The sequence below is a fragment of the Lipophrys pholis genome (genome assembly GCF_963383615.2).
Source record: "Lipophrys pholis genome assembly, chromosome: 1".
Lineage (NCBI taxonomy): Eukaryota > Metazoa > Chordata > Actinopteri > Blenniiformes > Blenniidae > Lipophrys > Lipophrys pholis.
In genome coordinates, this window is record NC_137635.1 from 36,389,703 (window position 1) to 36,402,446 (window position 12,744).

The following is a 12,744-nucleotide window of genomic DNA, read 5'->3' on the forward strand; positions in this document are numbered from 1 at the left end:
CAGTCCAAAAACATGCATGTGAGGTCGGTTAGTGTGCCCTGCCTTTGCCCACAGTCAAGCCGGCAGTTGGCTCCTGCCCTCGTAGTCCTGAGTTGGATAAATGAGTATGGGCGATAGATGGAAGGATAATGACATGACGATGGCCGGCGGAGATAGTCGCTGCACCATTAAAGTTGACAAGCTTACAACGTGATGATTTCATTGATTAAAGACTCACTGAAGAAGAAAAACACATACAGTGAGCCAGCTTTGTGGCTGTTTACAAGCTCCCATGTTCGATTGCCAAAACGGAGAATAGTTTCAAGAAGGTTCTTGTTGTACAATTTGTATATTTTAACTACCTTTGTCAATCATCGTATGGATCGTGATCATGTTTAACAGTGAAGCTCAGAGGTATTGCTGTTTATTTCTGTCATTGCAATGGCTTCCATTGGACACAACAGAGCTTAACAGGGCTACCGTGATGACTGATCGGTATCCTTTAAAATATTCCTTCATTGCACTAAAAACATTACATGTGTATGCAGCCTGCTGCCAAATGATTGCCCGGTTGTCGCATTTCAAGGGAGGTGTGAGGAGAGTGTCTGTCACACAACAACTGGAGCAGTAATCTCTCTGGCGATTTGTACCTGAGCTGGCAAAGTGGCACAGGAGTAATACATGGACGGTCCAACAGGTGCCGGCCCACCCTCACAGGGCATCTGGAAGGCGCTGCTAAGGGCCTGCTGGGCAAATGAGTCTCTCTGGGACTGCGAAGGAGAATCTGTGGCCGCTAACTGGGCTGCCCGGCTGGATGTCACCTACAGAAGGTGGAGGACAAGTGGAGAGAAACATGAGACAGGCGAGGCTCCGGTGGAAGTGAGGAAGAGGAGGACAAGACAGATAGGAGAGAAATACATGACAGCAGAGGAAAGCAAAAAAAAAAAAAAAAAGTGAGAAGAGGGAATGACTTAAAGAGAAAGGGAGGGAGGGTTAGAAAGAGGGACTGGGGGCTGTAGGAGGGTGGAAATGACAAAGGAACATATGAAAGAAAGAAATGGGGATAAAAGGAAGCAATTACCTGGTTGTAACTGTGAACTGCCCCTCCCAAATGTCCACCTCGGCCTGACTCCCCAAGTGCAAGCCCCTGGTTACTATGATAACCGGCGGCTGCATAGGCATCCTGGTTGTTGAGCTGCAACGCGCTCTGGGAAAGGAGTCCTTGTCCTAATGAGAAGAGGAAAAAGAAAATTACAAACACACAAAGGAGGGAGACGAGTAACATCAAAGGGTGCGAGCAGCGAAGTGACTCTGGATGGCGACACAAAGACCTCGTTTGTTTCACATGAGTTCAATAAACCTCGCTGGCAGAAAGGATATGGATTTAGAGTCAAAGAGGAGTCGAACGAGGATACGTCGCCATCCGAGGCAAACTTTGTGATCACTGTCAAACAGAGACCTTAAAACTTGATTTCACTTCAACTGTCAACTTCCTTTCAAGTGACTATTTTGAGACGACTTCAGTAACCGTCCAATTTTTTTGTGTAAAGATTTATTCTGTTCGTGGCCTTGAAGGCGTTTGGTAACCCAGTTTACATCACACATGTTATACAATGTACTTTTTTATTAAATTTTTTTTTTTAACAGAAGAAGAATTGAACGAGACTACAACAAATGGAAATATATTGGTTTGTAACACACCTTGAAATAAAGAGAGGAGATGAAAAAGCAAACTGAAAAACGGAATAAAATGAAACACAAATGCTTATCCTCCTGTTTTAAGACGCCCATTTGCTTTTTAGCCACTATGTTATTCCAGCCTTTCTACTCTCACTCTTATGCTCAGTGACCCTTAAGTCTTACTCTATTCCTGACCTCCATTTAAAACCCACTCTTCTCTCCACTTCTCCTTTATAGCTCATAACTTCCTTCCAGATTCGTCCCCTCTTTACTTTTCTGTATAATTCAGCAGCAAAATTGTTACAATGAGGCCAACAATGAAACTTTCACACGCTCATTCAAACATGAATTGATAATAGATAAGCTGCATGGCGATGTAGTGGTTAATCGGTTCACCTCATCGTGAAAATAATCTGGTTGGATTTCAGTCAGGCCTTTCTGTGGACTTTGCAAGGACATCCCTGTGACACAATGACATTGAACAGATAACCCCCCCCCCCAAATTATTTTTATCTTCTTGATCAGATATAAGATACAAAATCTGTGTCTTATAGTTTGTCTATAATAAGGAAAATATCAAATTTCGATTGAACATTTTAAGAAATGAACAAAACGTTTTGAACACAATTTTGATTTATTTGTGTTCCCATGAGGACACGACCCATGACACAAAACCAAAGGAATGCAAAGCGTTCCGCGCAAATCTCTTATAAACACATAGTTCAATATCGCTACCCTGACCTGCAAAATCTCATTTGTGCACAGTAAGCGTTGACTTTTGAAGGGAAAAGGAAAAGTATGAGCTGTGTCATATTTATTGAACCCTCACCTGGAATCTTACGCCCAGGGAGCCTCTCATGAGAACCAGTTGTATTGTTGATGAGAAATAAGTGATTGACGTCAAGTCTGCACTTGACCATGATGGTGTTCATGCTCAGGTAGGTGTGGATTGTGCACACTGGGAGAGGTGCAAAAAAACGTCCTATTTGACAGTGCCTACTATGGCACGATTTGCCGACTCTGTGACAGAATATATTTAACAGCATAGTCATGTGGGAAAAAGCCAAAATAGAAAGTAGTGTAACCCCAAGGCGGGGAATTCAAGGTCACGCTACACCAGAGGGGTCAAAATCATTTTCGTCCAGGTGCCGCATTGAGCCCCGTCTGATCTCAGTACGGCTGGTCCAGTAAAACATTGGCTCACTGACTTGGAAAAAAACATCAACTCTAAATGTTTCCCTGACAAAGAGGCAGAAGTATAATCTTTAGGAGTGATGTACTTGTTATGAAACCCATCATGACCAATCTGACCGACTTAGGAAAAGTTTTTACTTCAAACGACAAAGGATTTTGGAATCATTTAACAAGCACGCACTGACAAGTCGGAATGAATTTGATAAAAATGTAATTGTGCCCCCCCCCAAAAAAAACTTTAGCTGCAGCATCTTCATGCATTCGGCTGGTCGGTTCAGATTCTCATTGTTTTAATAATTCTCCTAAATGCATTAAGCGGACCGAATGTTTGACAGCTGTGCATTACATCATTGTCAACCGTCAACAAACCTTTAAGAAACATTGAGGTTGGGAAGCTTGTTTGTGTGACTTTGTCTCACTTTGGGTAAATAATAAAAACTGAAAGGAAAAAAAAACCCCACCAGAAACATTTTCCCTGACATGTTTTTCTCATTTTGTGGAATATTCCTAGTGGCTCAGTTTAGTCGCTGGATCATTACACATCATCTACACTCTGCTATATCGTCCGTCAAGTGTAGTAAATATACAGAATCAGCGCTGCACTGCTGTGAAACACCTCCGAGCGGAGCTTGTTTTTTTTCTTTCCTTTTTATTACCACGACTCTTCTGCTTCAGGCTGCCATCCAAATCTTCCAAAGATCATCCAGCCAATCGCACAGCGAGCTGCCATCGAGCCAGCAGCTGCTCAGCCATCAAGTCAGTCATTTTGTTTCCATTTATTCAGTGTGTCTGCCACTTTCCCAAATCATCTTTAATGCTTTTCAAAAAAACAAAAAAAAAACTAAATTCAAGGGTTGATAGATTTTTTTCCACAGCTGAATAAATGCACATTTGGGCTGGGCAACTTCTGAAGCATAATAAATCAGAAATGTTCAGTGCAGACAGCAGTTTTCTACAGTGGGGGTCGGGGAAAATGTCTGCAAGCAAATAAATCCTGGCGGCGGATGTTTGTGAGTTAAGAGGCCTCGTCTCAAAATTTAAGACCAGCCATGGTTGAAAATCCCTTTTTTTCTTTTTTTACCTTAATTAAAATAAACAACAAAAAGATCAAACAAACATCTTGTTAAAACTGTTCCACAATACACCACCAGTCAAAAGAATGTAATTTATTATTTGGAGGCAATTTAACTTTTGAAATTGTTCACATCTCATTTGTAATAAAAACAACAAAAGTCCATAGGTTGTAGGTTATATATTCACATTTATTTAGGATGTTAAGTGCCTTGGGACAAATGGTGTGACTTCCATAAAACTGTATTGAAATGAATAAATACCAAAATAAATTCCAACATCCAGTTTCTGAAACCCTAAACAGTTTTTTTTACTGGGTGTGTTTTGGAGTGTGGATCTATCTTCGATACACTGAATGAATGCTGTAACTTTACTATTTGAATACTACTTATGGGGGACTTGTTCTCTCAACAAGCGAGGCTTTGTTCGTTAAAGAAAATAGGTTCAGTTTCCTGCTCGATAGCAGTTTTCAAACAGACTTAAAAGCATCAGCTTCAAACGTTACACACATCCAGAGCATGTCTTGTTTGTGTTTAATTGTCCATGCTGCCTCAGTCGAGATTCTAAAGTATTTCCATTCCTATGATTTGCACATGGACCATTTAATTTCCCATGTAAACATGCAAACATGCAGAGACCGGGGCACAGAACTAAGACATGTGCAAATGACAGCACAGATGAGAGTAAACACATTAACCACAGTAACAACGGATCTGCAAAGTAAAGAACGATGCGTATGCTGTAAATCCTGAACAATTCCGAATGATCCATAACAACTGAGAAAAGAATATACTGTATGATCTGAGAAAGATTTGCCCTGAGATAGAGAGGTGACCTGTGAGGAAGTACCCTGCCTTCACCAGTCAGTTGGGATCGGTTTTAAACTGGAGAAAGCGGTAAAAAGGCTGAATGGATGGATGGAATTTGAGGAAGAGCAGAAAGACAAGAACAGCTGGAGCCAAATCTCCCCTGTCTCATTTATCAATTTTTGATGCATGCCTGATTAATTCAATTTCAGTGATGATGGCAATGATATGAAGACGAAATAGCTTTAATTACAAAAATATTGCTTTTTTTGGGGTCATAACATAATTTATGTCCCCCATTATGTCCCCAGTAGCTGCAGGCATACATGCATTCATTAACAATACATAGACAGTATAGTCACTGATTCCTAATAACACTCTCACCATTTGGCTTCATAAATTCCCAGCGTCCAGCATTTGTATTCCCAAACACTTTTTCAACTGCCCTCCATCAACAGTGACTGTGTCTCTAATATCAACGGATGTCAGCTTTGGTCCCAGCAGTATACGAATCAAACAAGAAACTATTTTTTCTCTCTTTTTTTTTTTTTTTGTATTATTAAAGAACAGAGAAATCCTAGAGCCAGCGGTCAATATCCACAGCACAGGACAGATAAAGTCAGCAGCTAAAGGCAAGAGGAGTCACTGTGTATAAGACTGTTTGGAAAATAAAGCTTTACCAAAGTGAAAAGTCACTTCAAAATACAGCGAATAGCTCCTGTAGGCAGTGTGGCTGGTGATATTGCATTATTTAAAATGGGATATCAAGCTAAGGGTGCTGGCTGAGTTTACTGGGTCAAGGCCTCCATGTCTCGTTTAGGCTCATCTTGGGCACACACATTAGTGCACACAGGCAGAGGAAACCGCATCACGCAGCAGGCAAAATTATACTCCGGGCCCGTTTCAAATGGGTTCACAGACTAGCGTACACAAACCCAGATGTGTGTGTTGAAAGCCAGGGGATGTTTTCTACAGCCTTTGTTTGCCACTTTAGGTGTGTTTCATATGGGTAGAAGAGCCTTTAGGGAAGCGAAGGGCTTCATAAATACATTATCACTCCAATGGCAAACATTGAAGGCTCCACTGAACCCATCTGAAGAGAGTGCATGGCTGTGAGTGGAAAGAAACTGGGGTGCACTGGTGTATGAGAAGGAAAGTAACGGGGTGCCATAAGAAGATCAGCATTTTCTAATCTGTTTTGAGTGAACACACACACACACACACACACACACACACACACACACACACACACACACACACACACACACACACACACACACACACACACACACACACACACACACACACACACACACACACACACACACACACACACACACACACACACACACACACACACACGACTCACTCCTGCCCAGTGCTTCCATCCATGAACACACAGCCCCCCTGTATACACCTGCATTCAAGTAGTTGTGACCCGAATAGACTTGTTTCAGCTCATTCATCTCTTTTCATTTCATGCACACAAAGACTTGAGAGGTTTCTTTCTTTTTTTCTTGTGGCCACCGTACCCGATTGACACATTTTAATATTTCATTTGTGTGTATTTTCGGAGGCAAACGCTGAGTTTGGAGCACACACCTAAAACTGCATGCGCAATGAAAAATAACTGCGTTTGTGATTACACACACACACACACACACACACACACACACACACACACACACACACACACACACACAGATTAACATGCACATTTTCAAACATCACCATCCACGAAGCAGCGTGAAGCATGAATACACGAGCGTACTCTGCTGCTGCATCATACAAATCTGCTCTGCAACTTCAGTAAAGAAAGAAATAAATTAAATACTCTGCTGCAGTGAGCATGTGTGTTGCATGTTGGTGCGTCTATTTGTGCTGCCTGTGTGTCTGACAAAACACCTAAAACTAGATCGCTGTTCTTCAAAATTACATACACACTTTTGTATTCCCCCAAGAAAAAAACAAAAAAAACAAACTCCTCTGATCCCTCAAAGTGGTTTGGATGTAACTCCACACACTTGCTTCATTCAGTACGCACACAGCTATGAATATGCAAACAGTTGCTGCCTCTATCTCCACCCACCCCTCTGCCACTTGCCGGCAGCTCGAGCTTAACTGCTCACCTTCAACTGTGCTTATCAAACACACAACCCCCTCCTGGTTTTTTTGATTAACTAACCCATCTCACACGGTAACAGAGGGAATAAAAACAAAAAACAGATAGCATTTCCGTTAAACGTCTGTGAGTAAGATTGTTAATACAACATCAGACATGTAGTAGAAGACGTGTCTTTTCTTTGACAAAGTTATTAAACAACTCATGTTTCTAGTTTTCAACAATTTCGGTTTTTATTGTGTATTAAGTGTGCTGCTTTTGATTGAGTCATACTAATTAGCTGAGTTACTTCAAATGATCTGGCTGGAGATATGAATTGCTTCACGGTCAAACTAAAATGAACACAATTTTGTGCCGGACTGAAACGCTGAATATTCTTCTAACTTTTGCTTCTTATTTCTATGCCTAAAAATCAAATGCAAATTCAAATATACTACCTGTAAAAATCAAATGCAAATTCAAATATACTACCTGAGGTTCTTTAGTCATTTTCACTTATAAAAAGCTAAAACGGCCGCAAAGATAGTCGTACATGTCAGTGTTTTGGCCCGATGAACAAAATATGAGCTTTGTTTGTTCGGTTCTTGGACACAATGAGCTTTTATTTATATTAAACGTCCTGATTGGACTGGTCAACTGGCCAGGGTGGACCATACATCTACAAACATCTTGCACGTGTGTGCATGCATGACAGCGTGCTTGTGCTATTAGCAGCTAATCCGTACAGTGCAGGGCTCCAGCTTTCTCTCTGTTCCTCTCCTCCTCCCAGAGGTTCTAAAGTATATGCATGCCTGGTTATGAGCACATAGGGCCTGTGCTGTTTACAGTAGTGGCATGTTGGTGGATGTGGCTCCTCTCTCTCTCTATGAACAGCAGGCCAGCTGACACCTCAGCGAGGAAGGATTAGCATATCAAACCACGAGCTACGACTCTGCATGTCTCCTGACAGCTACCTCTCTCCCATGGGGCGGAGTATAGAAAAAACATGGGTATCATCCCCGGGACCGAGAGTGGAGCAGAGAGGCACAGGGCGTAGCTCAGGATGTCACCGAGTGCAAAATGAATAACTACTTTGTATTCTGAAATGGGAACATATTAGAAATGTTTTTCCCTTCTGTCTTTTGAACTCACTTCGTCTGTCTCTTTCTAGCAACATGAAATAGGGACGTTTAAAACTAAATTACATCAGTTGAAAATCAGAGGAAAGCTGCAATCATGCTCGACACACTAACATACGGGAAACACGGGTTTTGTGAATTGCTGGTTTTCTGTTGGAGTTTCTGTGTTTGGATCAGTCGCACTTTCACTGCAAGTAATGAAATTCAGTGAAAGACTAAATTTGTGCTGCATTTAGGTGCTGATAAGCTTATGCTAATCAGAATGGTTACTTGCCCAAAGAAAGAAACAGTTGCAGACTTGATTCTATCTTTAACTTTTAATTCAAGAAAGGACTGAACAGACTCACATTTAAGCCCCATTGTTTACAGATGACCAATTTCTTTCCCAATATTTCTTCTCAGTGTGTTCTCAACCTTTGGTGGACAAGAGTCAGGTTCAACTTAAATCTATTTGGAGTCACTGAGTTGGAACTCGTATTTTTTTCAACCTTTCCCAAACAGATCGAATTGTGAGGCATTCAGGGACTCTCTGTAAATTGTAGCCTCTACTAATAGGCTCTACTGAGGTTTTCAGGAGACAGCTGTGAATTAGTTCATCTAAAACAGTCTGAATGTCAGGAGTGTATCGTCAAAAGATGTTTTGCATGTAAAGTTCTAAGTGGATATTCGTAAATTGAGGCATCGATCAATAGTCTGTGGCATTTAGGGAGACAACTTGAGTCACAGACAGAAATTTGGGTTACACTCTTTCCTTCCAATCTCTTCATCCTCTGCGAATATTCTTCACCTGTTTGAAACACTGTTTCTAGAACACAAATTTATTTGTAAATTCTTTCACATACAGCAGGTTAATCAACCCCACTACAGTTTCAGGTGACTATCAGCTCTCACTGATGGATTATCACTATTTTAAAACAATTGTTATAGCTGGATCAGTAAACACTGAAACCAAAATAAAGTGTTGTGTCATTCTCCTCAAACACAATTTCTTACTATCTCCCGTAGACGTGTCCTGTGAATCCAAGATGCCCGACTCCTGAAGCGATCGGATGCATGAGTCAACCAGCTCCAGGCCTGTCGTCAGCTCCTCCTCTATGTCCTTCTGGCCATCTTCATGTATGGTGGAGGGAGAAACATATAGGTGCAGAGAGAGAGAGAGACCGTTTTAGCCCTCACCCACTGTGACATGGGACTTGCATCGGTGTATGTGCTCATCCGGGTTGACAGGCTGCATTGGGTACATAAACTCTTTGCTTCTATCATCTCACTATTACCAATAGGAGCTTAGATTATGGCACACCTGTTTAGTTATGTTGACAGAACGTTCAGCATTAGTACTGAATGTTAGTAGTCAGTGCTCCTGCATCGCAGTGAGAAGACCTCGGTTTGATATAGGGCTTTTCTATGTTTGGATGTTGAAAGATTGTATGTCTTTTTTTTTCTTTTCTCTCAATAACTTGTATGCAAGGTTAATTGGCGAGCTTAAACTGTCCAAAGGCGTGACAGCTGGGGTGTACCCCACCTATGTCTAAAATCATCTGGGATCAAGTCAACTCCTTGAAAACCTAAATAGACGAAGACTTTAATTTGAAGACTTTGATGGCCCCTTGAGTTTGAACTTTGTAACCATCATCTCCTAGATGCTGTAAGACTCCATTATGTTTGAATAATTCACCCATCAACATGTGAAACTACATATCTTTCTCTACTGTGAACATAAGCAAATCAACGTGTTACGCAGGATCTTAGGCCCTCTTGTGCCAATGTTACACACCAATCTACATACTGTCCGACACAGTAATCTTGAAGGTTTTGACACTCAAAATACAAATAGAGCAGATTCTATTAGTCTGCTGCTGATTAACTACTAAAGAAGTGGCCCCACTTATGTCTCATTACAGAGCAACATGCCAGGGTAAACTCCCGGGTCAGGGGTAAAAACTTAACTGATAATCCTGCAACAAATCTTGTGGGACAGGGGTCCACCTTGTACTTGGATTCTAGTCGTTTGTCTGTCAGAGGAAGGCTGATAACATGCCCAGTGTCTTCAAGCTGGAGAGGGCTGCCAAGGGGGATAAAAGCTTACAAATGAGTCTTAGAGCAACATTAATCTCTTATCGAGACGGTAATAGTGGAGGCCTTAGCGAGTGGATTTAGGAGGCTGATTTTATTGACTTCCACTGACAAAATTGCAGGCTGATGATGTTGACGCTGTTGGTGAAACATTTCCAGAGCTGTCTGCGGCATTATGTTGGATTTATACTCGAAAATACAACATGAAGACCAAAAGAAATTTTAAAACCTGTTTGATCCATTAGTGATGTGTTTTTAAAGAATTGCGAGAGATGAGATCAAAAGGTCTGAATGGATTGATGAAATTCTTTTTTTTTTTTTTTTAAGAGTAAGTTTAGTATTTCTGAGGCTTGGCAGTTAAGCTGGAGTAGTGCTGGACCACAGATGACACTGAAACTTTTACAAATGAAACATTTTAATCAGTAAACCTCCGAGTTCCCTTGGTGGTCACCTCTTTGTCGGCAGGTCAGACACCCTCCACTCAGACAAGCAATCTACTCTCAACACCCGAGATGTCTCAACATGACTGACGAAGAAGCAGAGAGAAAAACCTAAGAGTCATGCAGTAGTGGTGTTTTTTTATTTTTTTTTATTTTAGCAAATTGCTGTCAAAGCAGTTGTCTTCAGCTTCACTTCTTGTCTTCATTAGACTTTCAAATTGTCTGAACGCTCATTGATTCTTGCTGTCGTTTATGGAAAACACTTCCCATCTGGCACCCCAAACAGGTTAAACTAAATGCAGAGAATTATTCGAAAATGTTGTTTGACCTTTATTCGGCGGTGGGGGGGGGGGGGGGGTTTCAGAGGCAGAGGGTTTCAGTTCAAACAGCATTTTCTACTTCGAGTTTTGAGTGTAGAAAGCAAGTCTGTTGAGTGTTTTGAGTGCACAGCCAGAGGAGTGTTTGTGGAGGATTGCATCAATATATTGTGAATGCCTGAAGGAGGTTTACAATGACAACCAATGCAATGAGCACAATCAGCAATGTGCAGTGCTGAAATCCAAACAAAGGAGGACATAAAGACATAAACCCATAAAAGGTATTTAGGATGAAATATTACCTTGGTTATTCCAGCGAAACTTCTCATCTGCAGAACTGCAAGGGAAAAACAAAAGAAAAAAAGAAAGGGTGAGAAATATGAGGCGCGTTCCCAGAAAGTTTTGGTCTTCTTTGATGGAACAGCAACACAATATAGTATTATTCAATTAACTCTCACGGACAAAAAACATAAACATGAGCCACCAAAATTCACGTTATACATCTGTTCTAAAATAAAAAAAATATCAATAAGATTATACGTTGGAGGTTGGAGGTTTTTTTAATGGTTGTATATCATTGCATCTCAACATTTCATGAGCAATGGAGGTGTGAGTGCTGCACTTTGGGAGCAGTTTTCATTACTTTGACTAAAGACTGCCATCTCAATACAAAAAAAAAACCCACCCTGAAATAAAATTCTGTCAGGCTAAATGCAAGTTTGTTCATGGACGTTTCTTTTGCAGAACTGAGGGATTTTATCCAGCAGCAATGTTATCTTGTCGTGGGAAAGATTTCAGAGTGGTGGGCACAAAGGGATTTGAGATGAAAATAAAAAAAAAACATTGTTAACAGGGCAGTGAGAAAACATCAGTGTAAATTGGACTGGGACGGAGTCTTTTCTCCAGAAGGAGCAACGGAATAAAAACATATTATTAAATAAGATGAGATCCCACACATACACATGGACGGATATGATGTTCTGCAGAGGCTACAAAAGAAGACTTTTTGTGTGGGCAAGCCCTGTTGTAACCCAGCTGAAACCTGGACCTGAGGGAGGGGGGGGGGGGGGGGGGGGGCACTGCCCAGCATACCTGACTCAAACAAACTGGTCGTTATCTGGCTCCTGCAGAGCTTGATGATGATGCATTCATTTGAATCAGGTGCGTTGCACAGGGAGGCATTTAAAAGCTGTAAGGCAGCCGGTCCGCAGAATCAAAGCTGAGAAACGCTGTACTCAACAGAGCACTAAAGCACATGTAGAAAACTGCAGGCTGTGGCAGAAATCCAAAATGATAAAGAGGCACACCAGCACAGCACCACAATACATTTAATCTTAAAAAAAAAAAAAAATAATCAATGAATAAGTTATACGAAATTTTAGCAAAGTACATAATAATTGCCTGTAGTTAAATATCACTAAAATGCCTCATTCTAAAGGGAATTAGTAAGCGTCTCCATGTATAGTGAAGAACTCTCAACTCAAGATTTGCAAGTGTTGATGCACTATAGCAATAATAAAGGTTTATAAGGGGCCTCACGGTGGCGCAGTGGTCATCTCTCTCTCCTCACAGCGAGAACTGGTCGACACTTTCTTTGTGGAGTTTGCATGTTCTGTGTGTGTGTGTGTGGGTTTCCTCTGGGTACTCTGGTTTCCTCCCACAGTCTAAAAACATGCATGTGAGGTTAATTGGGGACCCTACAATTGCCCCGAGGTGTGACTTTGAGTGTGTGTTGGCGGTCTGTCTCTCTGGGTTTGCTCTGTGATGGACTGGCGACCTGTGCAGGTGTAGTGTTAACCTTTCCTGCTTCAGCCTCCAGACCGTGGTCGAGAAACACAGGGGAGACTTTAACCTCTGCTCCAGGGCCGAAGTTGTCCTCAGCATCGAGGCTGTAGTATTTATTTGCCAGTTGCTTCCTGTATCGCTATACATTCAGCGCTAACT

General features: G+C 41.5%; 1 protein-coding gene across 1 annotated transcript in view; it reads right to left on the reverse strand.

Moving 5' to 3' along the window:
- Positions 1-12,744, reverse strand: part of ctnnd2b (catenin (cadherin-associated protein), delta 2b) — a 160,516-nt gene that overhangs the window by 65,149 nt on the left and 82,623 nt on the right. The window contains exons 4-7 of the mRNA XM_080486606.1: positions 11,103-11,137; positions 8,964-9,080; positions 1,061-1,206; positions 630-800 (exon numbers count right to left, since the gene is read on the reverse strand). Of these exons, the coding sequence (XP_080342732.1) occupies positions 630-800; positions 1,061-1,206; positions 8,964-9,080; positions 11,103-11,137 (469 nt within the window). The remainder of the gene's footprint in view (positions 1-629; positions 801-1,060; positions 1,207-8,963; positions 9,081-11,102; positions 11,138-12,744) is intronic.